This window comes from Paramormyrops kingsleyae, chromosome 13, assembly GCF_048594095.1.
Source record: "Paramormyrops kingsleyae isolate MSU_618 chromosome 13, PKINGS_0.4, whole genome shotgun sequence".
In the NCBI taxonomy this organism is placed as follows: Eukaryota; Metazoa; Chordata; class Actinopteri; order Osteoglossiformes; family Mormyridae; genus Paramormyrops; species Paramormyrops kingsleyae.
Window position 1 is genome coordinate 19,732,825 of NC_132809.1, and position 15,666 is coordinate 19,748,490.

General features: G+C 41.9%; 1 protein-coding gene across 2 annotated transcripts in view; it reads left to right on the forward strand.

The window, feature by feature from the left end:
- ttc23 (tetratricopeptide repeat domain 23) overlaps positions 1 to 15,666 on the forward strand; it is a 22,044-nt gene continuing 6,378 nt past the window's right edge. Inside the window, exons 1-9 of one of the 2 annotated variants that reach the window (XM_072698355.1) lie at positions 1 to 313; positions 647 to 830; positions 2,055 to 2,178; positions 2,401 to 2,492; positions 2,931 to 3,037; positions 10,015 to 10,177; positions 10,289 to 10,394; positions 10,710 to 10,837; positions 12,001 to 12,150. In XM_072698355.1, the coding sequence (XP_072554456.1) occupies positions 252 to 313; positions 647 to 830; positions 2,055 to 2,178; positions 2,401 to 2,492; positions 2,931 to 3,037; positions 10,015 to 10,177; positions 10,289 to 10,394; positions 10,710 to 10,837; positions 12,001 to 12,150 (1,116 nt within the window). In that variant the 5' untranslated portion in view covers positions 1 to 251. Of the gene's footprint in view, positions 314 to 646; positions 831 to 2,054; positions 2,179 to 2,400; positions 2,555 to 2,923; positions 3,038 to 10,014; positions 10,178 to 10,288; positions 10,395 to 10,709; positions 10,838 to 12,000; positions 12,151 to 15,666 lie in introns of both variants that reach the window. The other variant, XM_023817241.2, reaches the window with a different exon arrangement.

Here is a 15,666-nt window from a genome sequence, read left to right on the forward strand (position 1 = left end):
AATACTAAAGAGAAGCATAGCAGATGTTTTTCACCGCTCCTTCAGCAGCCATTCCTTACCCAGAATCCTCAGCAGCAAGCGGAAGTGACCAGGAGCTTTTGTAGACTGGCGCCGGCGTCTCGTCGTTTGTTATGTTTGGAAGTGAAACAAGAACAGATGCTCTTCTGTCATTAACTGAAGTTTAGTTAGTTCCTTTTGTCAGACAGCTCCATTGTTAGTTAGTTGCTACTCACCCTTACTTGAGTTGAAAGATGAACGCTGACGTCGGGTCAACAAAATATTTTGATAGCGTTTCATTCGAATGTGCAATACCGTAAGATATGGTTCAGTTACTTTTAAAGGGCTTTATTACTACATAAATGGATAATTTCTGTGCTAATACGTGAAAAGTATTAATTGGTGTTTTATACCCTGTAAAATAAACTGTACCGTGCACAAAGGTTTTGAGGACAAATGTTTGATATGGGGGGGGGGGATAAATTGAGTTGTTCAAGGAGAAAATAATTATGAATTTTCACGTTTTTGCAATTTATGTAAAATTTGCCCACCGTTTTAACTGTTTCGTGCATTTGTGGGTCCTGATTTTTTGTTGATCATGAAATAAAGGAAATTTAATAGGTGATGACTGTGATTGTCATTATTGCAGAAGTTCTGGCTGTGGCAGGAGCTACAATGCTGGTTCTGAATGCCCCACGTTATGGTGTGAGAAAGGACAGGGGGCCCAGAGCCCCAGCAGAGGTGCTGAGAGTATAGCAGACATCAGGATTGGTCCTGAAGAGAAGCTGTCCCAATGGCAGACTGAAGTGCAAGCCCTAGAAGACAGTCAGCAGGTATTTTGTGTGTGTGTGTGTGTTTAGATTTATATGCAATATTAACATACATCCATATTCTATCACCAAATATTCAAGATTCAAATATTCAAAGAACTTTATTAATCCCAGAGGGAAATTACTTTTTCTTGGTTATACAGTTGCTCTCATTAATTAATTAATTAACTAACCGGGAAGAAAGAAAAATTAAATTAGTAGAAAGTACATTATATTATATATATAAAAAATAAAAATTTAAAATTTAAAGAGAAAATAATAAGTAAAAGTAAAATATAATAAAATTAGATATAACACACAATTAAGTTATATAATAACAGTGTAAATAAGAAGAAATATTACCCACATGTATTGTAACCAGATATTGCACTTGGAACTCTAATTAGAAACAGTAGTATTATAAAAATAATATTGAACAGGAACTACTCATAGTTCCAGTCCCGTAGTAAAAACATTACAGAGCAGAGTTACAGTATATAATTTTATGGCCATTGGGAGAAAAGATCTCCTGTGGCGCTCTGTAGAACACCTGGTCATAATCAGTCTCTGGCTGAAATTGCTCCTCTGGACGGAGAGGACTCTGTATAGCGGGTGAGAAGGATTGTTCAAGATGGTACGTATTTTGGACAAAATTCTTCTCCTTGCCACGACATAGATGCTGATCCAAGCCCAGTACAGATCCAGCCCTTTTAATGACCTTGTCCAGTCTGTTTCTGTCTGCTGCTTTCATGTTACAGCCCCAACAGACCACAGCATAAAAAACGACACTCGCCACGACAGATTCGTAAAACATCCGAAGAATCCTGTCCTATCCAGTCCAGTCCTGTCCTATCCAGGCATCACTTACTGGCATGGCAGCCATTTGTAATTGTGCAGTGTATTTTGCAGCCTAAATACAATGCAAATTTAACGTGATGGGAAATGAAGCGAACAAAGTTTGAGACTACAGACGTGAGTGTCTGAACTCAAACTGATCAAAATATTCTTTTATAATTCCCTTTGCATGAAGTTCTTCTGACAGGGTTTTAAAAATGAAATTCCACTTGTGTTGAATTTCTTGTTTTGGATTCATATGTGCTCAAATGTTACCCTGTATTGGATGTGACTTGCACCTGAAACAACAGGAGATGTGACTTACAGTCCACATGAATGAGAGAGCTCCCTGTGAGAGGGATGTCCCTCCCTGAAGTGAGGGAACAGCATGTCTGCATGTGTTTTCTGTTCCAGATTGATGCGTGTGTCCAGGCGCAGGTGCGCTGTGTAGCCCTAGCGAGGCTGGTATATGGAGACATCCATCTAAAATTGGCTCAGGCCCATGCCAGACTGGCCCAGTGTTACCTGCAGTTGAAAGGTAAGACCTTTCTATGATGTTTTGTGTTCATTTGTCAAAGCTAATACATGTGCAAGGGTTGTTTCACCAATTTGTATCTGAATGTCTCATCTGTATTAACAATTGACCAAGTGTGTCAGTCATCCACAGTCAAAATAATTTAGCCTAGGAGTTTGTTTTTTTTTTTTTGTTTTTTTTTTTTAATGTTCACCATTACATATCTCCACCATGGCACCCATGCAGGCTTGCCGCTGCAGGCTCAGGAACACGCTGCGAAGGCCCAGGCTATCATTCCGTTCTGTTCCCCTGAAGCAGCAGGCGAGGAGAAGGCAGAGGTGCAGGAATGTTATTTTACTGTATATTACACTCAGGGAAAATCAGCCCTCCTTCTAGGCAAATATCCTTTGAATGAACTCAGACAAATCTAAACATGTGAAGAAAGCTAGCTTCCACTTGGACATTTTTTTTTTACTTCGAATTTGTAAAAAAAAATCTGGAGAGCTAAGGGTTTGATATAAGATGATGTGCAGCCAGGCAGCAGTGGTGGTAATCGACAGTGAAGCTTGCATGGTGTGACAGCATGGTACTCATTGTCCAAAAGTGCATAAACAAAATTGACACTGTTTCTAAATAGTGTTCTGCGAGATACTGAATGGCTAGTTACTAGTAGCTTGTGGGTGATATTTGGTAAAAATATCAATGTACTAGAGAAGGGTGATTAAGGATCTTTTTAGTAAATCAGCTGAAATCCTTGACTGCCTTTCATGCTGGAGGAGGCCGAGGTTAATTTGGAAAAAGCCGACTTGGTTTTTGGAGAGCTCCAGCAGGTGGAAGGCAACAGGAAGCAAACAGAGTTTGACATCGCCACAACCTTATCCAGGTAATACACAAGTCATAGTAGACATTCATAATGCTTTGTCATCATTTATAATGCTTTGTCATCATTTATGCATTTGTTTTGGCATTTCATTTGAGATAATGTTGTGTAGGAGGTTCCAGGACCTTGTATGTACAATATGTTTAATTTGATATGATCTAAATATTTTGTGATGAAGATTTAAGCTTGGGTGACGATTGTGGTAGTCTTGCATGCATTTGGCGCAGAGTGCGTATAACTTTCCAAGGTATAAATAAACCTTTAAATCACATTGACTGAAGACAGGTTATGAACTGATAATCCAGAACTTCAACGTGTCTCTCATCATTTACTTATTTGATTGGGTACCTCAGTACACATCTCTCCATCATGTGGCCACCAGATGGCACCCCATCATCAAAAATTGATCAAACATGTTTGTCACATACCTGTACACATCTATCCACATTATATATTTTTTTTTATAAAATACAGAAATCAGAGCTTTACTTTAAGAGTAAATGGGTTCTGCTTTACAATGTTTACAACCTCATTTCCAAAAAAGATGGGACGCTGAGTAACATAAAAACAGAATGCAATGATTTATAAATCTATTTAATTGAAGATAGAACAATGACAACATATTAAATGGTGAAACTGAGAAATTTTGTTGTTTTATTACATTCTCAATTTGAATTTGATGCCACCAACACATTTTTAAAAAAAAGCTGGGAGGGGCATGTTTACCACTGTGTTGCATCATCTCTTCTTTTAACAACACTGTAAAGTTTTGGGAACTGAGAGGATTAGTTGCTGAAGTTTGGAAAGTGAAATGTTCTCCTATTCTTGCCTGAAAAAGGATTTCAACTACTCTACAGTTTGATGGTAGCATGTGTTGCTCCAAAGCCTGTATATATCCCTCAGCATTAATGGTGCCTTCCCAGATGTGCAAGCTACCCAAGCCATGGACACTAATACAGCCCCATAGCATCACAGATGCTGGCTTTTGAACTGTCCACTGATAATGAGCTGGATGGTCCCTCTTCTCTTTAGCCTGGAGGATGTGATGTCCATGATTTCCAAAAAGAATTTGAAGTTTTGATTCGTCAGACCACAGGACAGTTTTCCATCTTAAATGAGCTTGGGCCAACTCAGCGATGTTTCTGGATCATGTTTAGAGATGGTTTTCTTCTTTTCATGGTAGAGTTTCATCCTGCATGTGTTCACAGACAATGGTTTTTGCAAGAGTTCCTTAGCGCATACATTGATTTCTACTATAGAATTGTGTCTGTTTTTAATGCAGTGCCGCCTGAGGACCCTAAGATCACAGCTATTCAGTATTGGTATTCGGCCTTGTCCCTTGCATACAGAGATTTCTCCAGAATCCACATTTTAATAAAAATGACACTTCTTTTAAAGTGAAATACACTAACAGCCACTATCGGTGTAGTAACAGCTGCACCAAAAAGAAAACCAAACACTCACTTGGCACTCACGTTTACACGCTAACGAATCATGTTCCACAGTAAACATTACACAGTTACAACATTTACAATTAACATAAATACACATTAACGTACACCATTTAGAGATACGCGCAGTGTGGTACAAAGCATGCCGGCTACTGCTCAACCCCACGGCGTCACATTATGTCAGCCAAAAAGTGAAGCGCGTTGCTGTCAGTATCACACAGGCGCAGGAGGGAGCAGGCAAAGGTGTTTGTGGGGATGGCAGAGGTGAGAGTTTTTTCAGTCTTTTTTCCACTTTTGCTCTCGAAGCCCACATGGAGAAGGAGTGAATGTCTTCATCTTCATAAAGTTTCAGGACTTTGCAGACTGTTCAGTGGGCCTCTCTGGGCCTATGACAAACCAGGCCAGGTGTCAAGGGCATGAGGCTGTAATTATTTTCCGGAAAATATCTTGAAGTGGTAACAGAAAAACAATTTCCAGGAAAAAAAAGTGATTGATTTCTCGGAAGCTGTTAAGATGGATAGGGGTATAACCTAACCCATCCATTGGGTCATCTACTAAGAATAACTGCTTATGGGTGAAGTGACCTTGGACAAGAGGGGTTCACATGTTAATTTCCAAGTCATTAACACTGTGGACCAGAGGAAGCTAGTATGAACGTGGAGAAAATGTGATAGAGATCCTGCCTGGAAGTTAAACCCGGGCAAAGCTGTAGCCTTCCTGCTGCATGGTGGGGGGTTCCGCTACCAAAATATTACACCTCATGGCCAAAAGGATGTGGACATACTTTGGAATTTGTGAGGTCAGCTGATTCACCCACAGTGTATAATCAAGTGTACAACTATCTGCTCTTTGTAGATGTACATGATAGTAATATGGATTGTAGAGGAGCTCAGCGATTTTCAGCGTGGAATAGGATTACGGATGGCATCTTTCCAACAAGTTAGCCCTGCTAGGGCTGTCCTGGTAAATTGTACAGTGGAAATGACTAGGCACAGCTACAGCTTAGCCCCACACAAGATCACCATACGCAATGCCAAATATCACTTGGATTGAGAAAGAATGCCATCATTGTGTTGTGTAGCAGTGGAAGCATGTTCGTTGGAGTGATGAGTAACGCTTTGCTGTCTGCCAGACTGATAGATGCATCCGCATTTGGCAGATGACCTCTGTCCTGTTGAGCAGCATTGGGGTGAATTGGAAAGGCCACTGTGGGGCAGGCCCGATCAGATGGTATCAGTGTCCAACCTCACTAATGCCTTTGTGGCTGAATGGAAGCAAATCCCTGCAGCCACATTACAAAAGCAAAGGGGGAACCAGCTTCACATTAGTGCCCATGGCTTTGGAATGTGAAGTTCAGCCGTCACTTATAGGTATGACGTGTTGGTGTCCACATGCATTTGCCCATTTAGTATATCTATAACTGCCTGAGTGCCATAGTGTAGACTTCCCAGAGGAATGTGTCTCTCTGGGAACATCATTAGTTGTTATGCTGTCTCTGATCATTTCTGTCCCAGTCCACCACCAATGCTCTCTTTGTGTCTCTAATATCCTGCCATGTGCTTGCCCTTATCTACATCTACGGCATTTGGCAGATGCCCTTAGCCAAAGCAACTTATATAAGTGATTAGAAGACTCAGTGAATATTCTGATACTGGTTGAATAGAACCCAGCTAAGACTACTGTCACTTGTTGGCAAGTAATACATTTTTTAAATAAGAGTATAATACTGGAAGTGCTAATCCAAGTACTTCCAAGAGAGGTAGGTTTTTAGTCTTAGTTTGAATGACTCAGCTGTTCGGACATCTAGTGGAAGTTCATTCCACCACATAGGAGCCAAAACAGAGATGAGTCTAGATGCATGTCTTTCTTGCCCCTTGAGAGATGGTGAGACCAGTCCAACGGTGCTGGAGGATTGGAGAGAGCTTGGTGCAGTGTGGGGTGCGATAAATTCTTTTAGGTAGGAGGGTGTTGGTCCATTTTTGGCTTTGTAGGGGAGCATCAGTGTTTGGAATCTGATACGGACAGCTACAGGAAGCCAGTGGAAGAAGTGTAGCAATGGTGTGGTTTGGGAGAACTAGGGAAGATTGAAAATGAGTCGGGCAGCTGCATTCTGCCTCAGTTGCAGAGTACGAATGGCGCTTAGAGGCAGACCTTCTAGGGTTGAGTTACAGTAGTCTCGAGATGACAAGAGATTGAACAAGTAGCTGTGTGGCCTGTGTGGAAAGAAATGGACGAACCCTTTTGATGTTGAAGAGGAGAAATCAACATGAGCAGGATAGATTTACAATGTGAGCAGAAAAGGACAGGTGATTGTCCATAGCTACCCCAAGGTTGTGAGCAGTGACCAAAGGAGAAATCAGAGAGTTGTCCAGGGAGATCACAAGATCCTGGTGAGGGGATGGATCAGCTGGGATAAATAGCAGCTCAGTTTTGCTGGGATTGAGTTTCAGCTGATGAGCTGTCAGACATGCAGAAATCAGAGTGGAGACTCGAGTGTGAAAGGGAGGAAAAGAAAGGATATGTTGGGTGTCATCTGCATGGCAGTTTTATGAGAACCCATGTGAGGATACGACCTCACCAAGAGATCTAGTATAGAGGGAGAACAGTAGAGGACCAAGAACTGAGCCCTGAAGGACACCAGTGGAGAGTCTGCATGGAGTAGATGTGGATCCCTACCTAGTCTGCTCCACAATGGCTCTTTTGACTTGACCTGCAGCATGTGTTTGTGGCTAGTCTGCATGCGCTTTTGAAGAGCAGGGAAAAATGTAGACGTAAAACTGTGCAAAATATGTCTTTGTTCTAAAGTGGCTGTGACATGGCATCACTTGATGGTGCTAATTATTATCTTTTGTTGAAGCCTATGGGCAGATCAAGAAGTAGAATGCAGGTTCAAGTTCCAAATGGAAATTTTCCTTCTAACTGCATCATTTTAAAGTGGCTGATTTGGTGAAAGTGAGTCATGTTGGTGCGGTGGTCATTTTGTGTAAGCTTTGTCCTTGGGTAGCATGACCAAATGACATCTTAGATTGCTGTAGTCTGGTAAATTGGTGTGTGGCTCTGTAGGTTAGGACCCAAGCTTATCACTGACATGTGGTTCAGGAGACGAATGCCATTTGCCTTTGTTAGAGAAGTAATAGTATGTTTGTCCTGCAGTCCTTCATATGCTGTACTTATACAAAGAAGCACCAATAGACTGAGCCAAGATAAATAGCAACTTATACTATTTTTACAGTAAACTATGAGTGACTTCATTTTGTGGAATTTTCAGCAGTACCTTGGATAGACACATCGGTTTTAACCAGGACTAACAATGAGCCCTTATGGGCAAACTGGCTGCTTTGCCAGCTGAAGCAGCTCTGTTGTTTCTGTAGTGGGTCCAGCCCTTGATGTGTTCCAGCATCGGCGCGTAACAAGTGGTGCTAGTGGTTTGCGAGTGGATTCTGGCCTCTTCCTGCCTAATAAATTCACTTTGCCAGCACTGCAGTACCAGAGTCTTGTGTAACTTCACGGTTATGTTGCTATGGCACAATAATGTGGTTATGGGATCAAAGCCCTGGCTGCATGTTTTCATTCAGGGTACACTTCTGCTAGCTTCAGGCACACTGAGAAGATGCACACCGCTGAGCAGTTGAGTGTGGTTGTGTTGTCATGGCGAGACATGGCCCAGGCAGGAAAAAAGGATGACGATCAACTTGCCACTCCTAACCTAAGGGGTTTAATAACAAAATATAGCACAACGGGGAAAGTACAAAAAGAAAAGGACCATGAGGGGTCAAACGGGGAAAACAAGACCTAGGAATAAACTAAAGTATGGAATAAACACTACTAGAGAACCAACAGAACACAGGAAGCAGGACTAGGCAACAAAACAAATAACACACAATAACAAGCACTCTGAACACTGACACAACTACAGTACCAGACAAGCACTTAAATACCCGCAGAAACGCAGGACAACCAAGGGACAGGTGTAAACCGTAATCAAATTAACCAGTCACAAAAGGAGCAGGACAATGAGCAATAGGAGGAACAATTAACAAGCACAGAACCAGGGAATACTGCAAACACTAAAACTAGAAAACACTAACATCATGGGAATTCAACAGGATAATTAACAGAACCAAATAATACCAACAAGACCAGAAGTGAACAGGACACAAGCAGAATAAACCTATAACTGGGAAACCAGTAGGAAACAAGAAAGACTGAGGAGCAAAACTAATAAATATAAATAAACAGATGAGGCCAGTCTTGAACCCACAACCAGCGGATTAATAGTTATGAAGTTGTGCATTCAACCCACTGAGCCATGTACCAGCCTGGGAAACTGGGAAGACACACTAGGGGCTTAGGACTAAGACAGAGGAGGGAACAGGATTGCCAGCAACACCTGTTGGCCAAACGGGGACTGAAACGAACACTGGACAGAGAGATGGACTATGCGACAGAGAGGGAGAAAGGTGAAATGACCAGCAATGGCTGCTGGTCAAATGGGGAAAGGTCACCGAGGGTGGGGACAGATGCTGATCCTGACAGTTGTACCCAGAGACATTTCCATAAAACGCAAGGGCGTTTGGCTCATCTGTGAAAGCTGAACAGGGTTGAATCCCCTGTCCAGAAAGACAAACAGAGAAGCCATTTTCAGAGCATCCGTATGGATTCAGTGTAGTGTTGATGACTGTATGAATAGCACACATTACAATAAAAAGCACCTCTTTAAACCTGGTAGTTTAATATACAGTATAATAGTGTTTGTGCTTTATATACTTTCTATATCTGTATGTCTTCTGGCTGTGTCACTTGACAGCGTTTCCTGTCTAGTCCGTTCTTCAGCTGCTCCACCTTATCAGGGGTGGGGTTCAGTTTGGGGTGCTTTGGGCAGCTGTTCCCCATGTGGGTGAGTCAGCTGCTCTGAAGGCATTGTGCTACAATCTAAAGGTCAGGAAGCTGGGCACGGCTCAGGCGTCGGCAGTGGTCCGAAATACCATGGATGTCAATCTTCAAGTGCAGCCTTTCTCGGCTGAGGCAGTATTCAGTGTGAATGCAAGGCAGCCACTAGCCTTGTAGTAAGGCACAGTAAATGTGTCTGAAAGTCGATGATACTGAACAAGATTATACTGTTCCAGCCATTTAATTGTTTGTATTTTCTACCACAGTAAACTAGGAGGATTGTGGAGGTTTGTAGTCAGTCTATAAGCATGAATAAGATATGATTTCATTTATTCATAAATCCTGAAAGATGATGGATACATTCATACTACTTTGCGACTGTTGACAGTCTTCTCTGCCGATCGGAGCTTCTCCAGAGCCCTGTGCCAGCAGCAGCAGGCTGAGAGCTGCTAAACGTCAGACCGGCTCATGTTAGACTGACAAGGCAGAAGCCTCAGGACTCCTGTGGTCAGGCTCAGGTCCAGACATCAGTCCTGGCAAGCAAAGATTTATACTGAAATTATGGTCCAAACCCATGTTGAAGTTTAGGTCTAGGCTTAAGCTTTACTAAGGGTTGTACTGGGATGTTCTCTGCTCTAGATTATACCGGCATCAGGGCTGCCCGGGTAAGGCTCTCTGCCAGTGTGAGCGAGCACTGAAGCTTCACGAGGGACCCCACGCAGCCTGCGCTGTCTACAAGGACATGGCCACCATAGAGGAAGAGCAGGGCCAGCCCAACGCAGCGGTGCAGTACCTATTGAAGGCGAGGCATCAGAGTGTTTATGCATGAGATCCTCTAAACTGGTTGAAGCATATTGTCAGCTGGGCATATTCACCCTGCAGTGACCGGCTGTATTACTGACTGTTCCTGCAGGCATACTCCCTGGTCCAGGAGGTGACCCCGGGTGGACTGGAGGAGGCTGACATATGTTACAGTCTAGCTGTGGCCTACTCTAAGTCCCAGGACCCCAAGTACCTTGGTAGGTTCCTTTAGAATACGCTCCAGTTTGTGAGGTGCAAATCGGGATGATTCTATGTGCATGGATCTGAATGTAGAAAGGATATAGAAAGGATTTTCTGTGATAGATCTCTGTGTTATCCTGTTATGCACAGCCAATGCTCTAGATGGCATTCAAAAATGCCCCATAGCTGAGATAAGTTTAATGTTCAAACTGATGATAAGCTTACAAAGGAATAATACTATCAGTGGCATTTGCCTGAAATGACAGTAAGCACAGGCTGGTCTCCTGAGGAGGGAGGCGAGGTGTTTGATTAATGTCTCTTTGACTCTGCAGACAGAGCTGCCTCATTCTTCCAGCAGAGCCTGAGTATCTACAGCAGGTGTCTAAGGCCAGGGGACCCCCTGACGCTCTCAGTGCAGGACAAGTACTGTCGGGTCCTCCTCCTCAGCGGCCAACAGGAGGTCTGCGTGCGCCCTGGGTCACAGGCCCTCCACGTGTTCTGTTGGGGATTGTGCAACAAGTCCTTAGCAATCGCACAACTAATCGTGCGGTACCATCTTTTACAGATATTTATCTGAGTGCTTAATGTCTATTTGTCAAAAAAAGTATAATTTGAATATTTACAAATGGACATTAACACAAAAAAATAAGGATGACTCCTATTCGCCAAATAGGAGCTAAAGTTTAACAGTCAAAAACGTTTGGAAATCCTAAAATCTCACGTTTGTTCTGGTCTGTTATAAGCTTCTCTGAAGCAGTCTATCTGGCACATTATTGGCAAACTACGTATAAACACGTGATGTGATATATTGACAACTTTTAATATATAGAGTAGTCTAGGCTAAACGTAAATGTGTGACAATAAAGTCCATTTAAACTGGGGTACCCCAAACTAAGTAGAGAAGTGGACCTGTATCATGAAGCCTGATTTCTTGCTTAGTTTAACTTGTTGAATTCAAGTAGCCTAGTTTAATGGACTTTATCGTCATTGGCTTACATTTAGCCCAGACTACCTTAAATATAACATGTTATCCGGTTAAATAAGAAATCCTTCTTTGGCTCCTGGTTGCTTTCCTTTATTTTCTGGGTTTTGATTGACAGAACTATAGACCAATAAAGAGCCGAGACCCTCCTTCCTAGTTCTAGGTAAATGGTGGCATGCTTGTAGTTGTCAAGTGGAATAGGATTCCTCCGACAAAAACATTTAAATCTCGCAAATGGAATATCATTGGCAGAAAACTTATTCTATAGACTCTACAGAATACAATGATCTCCATTTGGGTAAGTCTTGAATATCCCCAGGGAATCACTCCAGACCAGTGGAACTAAATTTATAAACGAATTGTAGTTCTCTAGCTATATTTTTAAGGGTTTCAGAGCCCTAAACCAAACCAAAGCTAAATTCATATAAAAAGTTAGTGGTTAGCGATTATCATTAGCTTCTGCTAATTTTTTTTTGGTGGTTTATCAGTTTAGCATTAACCAATTAAACTGTACAGTTAGTGGATTAGTGGTTATCAAAGCTAACTTTATAGTTGGCTGTGCCCACCCCTGAGTTCATGGTATCTAGTTATTTCTTTTGACAAGAAATCTGTGCTTGACTCAACTTGCCCTGCGTTTCCAGAGGGCTATGAAAATCCTGAAGGAGTCCGTGTCCCTGAAGAAGAGCACATTTGGGGACCTGAGTGCCGAGGTGGCTGATAGCCTGCAGCTGATTGGTGGAGTGCAGATGACACAAGGGGAAATGATGCAGGCCTACAGAACTATGAGCAAGGTAAGACTGGCACAGTGAGCCCAAGGGGAAATGATGCAGGCCTACAGAACTATGAGCAAGGTAAGACTGGCACAGTGAGCCCAAGGGGAAATGATGCAGGCCTGCAGAACTATGAGCAAGGTAAGACTGGCACAGTGAGCCCAAGGGGAAATGATGCAGGCCTACAGAACTATGAGCAAGGTAAGACTGGCACAGTGAGCCCAAGGGGAAATGATGCAGGCCTACAGAACTATGAGCCAGGTAAGACTGGCACAGTGAGCCCAAGGGGAAATGATGCAGGCCTGCAGAACTATGAGCAAGGTAAGACTAGAACAGTGAGCATAAGGGGAAATGATGCAGGCCTGCAGAACTATGAGCAAGGTAAGACTAGAACAGTGAGCCCAAGGGGAAATGATGCAGGCCTGCAGAACTATGAGCAAGGTAAGACTAGAACAGTGAGCCCAAGGGGAAATGATGCAGGCCTGCAGAACTATGAGCAAGGTAAGACTAGAACAGTGAGCCGGCCCATGCCGACATTCCCAAGCGAATGCAGTGATGTAGGAGTGAGTTCCAGAAGCAGTTTCCTAAACACAGGGATACTCCCGTGTCAACAAGCTTTTGCTTATGAGTGTGTTCTTACCCATTGTCATACCTTCTCGTCTAGAGGCACATTGTCTCTCTCATCCCATTAATACTGTTTCTCAGATCTGCTAGATTTGGGGTAACAAAGGTAGGGTCCCACTTTAGGATAGTCAGTAGTGATACTTGACTGATGGAAAAGTTGAGACCATGCTGCAGAGGTACTTTGGAGAGCTCATCTGAAAATCTGGGGATGTAGTGACTTCATATTACCAGCATTTCATGGTGGTACATGGGTAACATCAGGCCTGAGCAGAGAGCTGTTCATTCTGAAAGATGCTATATCTAACCATGTCTCCAAGGCCCAGCAGCTGCAGAGCTCTGTGCTAATCCTGGCCTCCCCCCCCCCCCCCAAAGTGAAAATATCACTGTGACATTGTGCTTTTTTGGGAGGCACTTAGACAGCTTGGCTACCTGATTTTAGCAGAGCTGGAGACTTCACTAAGTGCTGTCAATGATAAACACAATGACCCCAATTATAAAACATCACCCCAGCTAATTTGGATTTGTAACCAACCAGAAGAGATTAAATATTAGGAATATTACAGTGTATTAGATAATTTCTTCCACATCTTTTTATCAGTATTATTTTAGGGGAAATAATAATTTAAAGTCACTAACTGTCTTTCATTTGTTCCAATCATTAAATTGTGTGTCTATTTTAAGGATTATATAGATTATTTTGTCCACCTGAATAATATCCATCCATATATCCCACCCACTGTAAAGCACAGCCATTCAGAAATAAAAATAGAGTTATTTTTATCTTTTAGTATTGTGTAATATGTGAAGGACATATAAAATTTTATATAGTGGTTAGAATCTGACACTGGGCCATGGAAATTTCCAGAATAATTACACACAAAATGAGCACCATAGTGCTTTTACTGTGGAATCATCGGTACAGTAATCAAATGGCTTGTTGCTATGTCTCAGTGTTTGTTGCTGTATCCAAGTATTGCACGATGAATCAGAGCTCGCACGCCTTGTGCTACACCAAGCCAATAACCTTTGCAGGTCCCCTCAGATGGGGGCAGGGTGGTGATAGTGTCCTCTTACCAGAGTCCATGACAGCTGCCCTTCTGCTGGGCACTTCAGAGGCCTGGGTGAGACCCAAACTTAATAACGACTGCACAAAAAGACAGGAAAAAAGGTGAATCATTTAGAGGCTGTACTCATAAGAAGGCTGGTGTACTTGTGTGTTTTCCGAACTGCTAGGAAAACAGAACTGAAATGGGAAAGATTTTTCACTGTTTTCCTGTTATGTTCAGTCCAGGCACAATGTGACCTCATTCTTGGCAGCGGTGTGAGTTAAACACCCCAGGAGCCAAACTGAGACTTTCCATACCTGCTTTTTATTCCACCTTCAGCATAATGGAACATTCTTGTTTTGTTTTTCTCCCTTTTTGCCTTTCCAGTGTAGGGTAACACTGATTTACTTGAAGTTCTGCTTCTAGCTGCAGTAGCTTTCAGCTACAATTTGTTTCATGATTTTTGCTTTTCTCCACTAAAGCAAGCTTTGCTCATACTTAGCGTACAACAAGCAGGTCCTCCAACTTACAGGGAAACTTGGGAGGTGGTGGCAGGATTGGCAACTCCAGCCACTGGAAAAAAAACATCACACTGGTCCATACCGACTACTGTGGTGCTGAGGTATCATCCACCGCATGGCTGCACTCAGGTTCTCATCCCTGAGGTGGTTTGTCATGTGGTGGGTGTGGCAACACACTGTATCAGTGCATACTCCTTACCTCCTCATCAGAATAACCAGTTGTGTGGAAGCTGTCCAAGTAAATCATGCACTAATACAAAGTGAAAAATAATCAGATACATTTAAATTTCATTATTCTGTGTTATTAAATTGATCCCAATCATAATATGCAGCTTTCAAATGATTTCTTTAATTTTATAACTTTTTGTGCTGTTGATACTTCACTTATTCCCACTTTATTATATTGTCTTTGTTCAACATACAATGTAAGCTTAAGTTCACAATGTCGGAAGTGTCATTTGATCAAAATGTTAATTATTGCTATTTTTGTCTGTTACAAAGAACTCCTTCATACTTTCTAGATTCTAAATGAGTATTTTAAATAATCACACTGTAGACCAGCTAAAGATGAAGTTGCTGTTTTCCAATAAATGAGTGCCTATTCTTTTTTCGAAAATAGGAATGTAGGCTTTTTATTCTCAAGTGCTGAACGACCCATAAATAAATTTAAAGAAGATAAAACACATGATTAGAGTCTACTAAATCCAGTGCTGTGGATTGGACTGGTGTCACCCAGTCACATCCTTCGCATTGAAGGATAACCAGTTTTTTGTTAGTTTGTCATTTTTGGGCACAGAACATTCCCTGATAGTAGCCTACTACTACTACTGTGTGTAAAAACTGCATTCTTTTGGTATGCCAGGGGAGTTATTTTGACTGCCACTTAATTCTGGCCACTGTTTATCTAGTGAACATATCTGATTGTGGTCTGTTATGAGATTAGAAGGTGACAATGTACACTACTGTTTGACCAATATGCTAATTTTAGTCAAGAAGATGTGTTATGATGATGTCTTGCCACTTACAATGAACTGACCTGGATATTTTTGAATATGTCAAAAAGTCAGTTTTCTGTAACTTTTGTTTGCCTTATTGAGTTGATTCTTTTGATTTTGGTCATACCTATGTCTTTTTACTCTGTTGGTACTTAAGCACCCTTAGTTAATCTCAGTGGGAGATTGTTAGGATAGTACTACTTTCAAGGTAATTTTCAACAACATGATTGAAAATGTGATTAATTGTCCTATTAATCATGATTAAGAAAATGATTAATTTGATAACCCAAATAAAATCTAAAGTGAGAAAAAATACTGTGTGAATCATTAAAGATTAAACTTCACACTTAA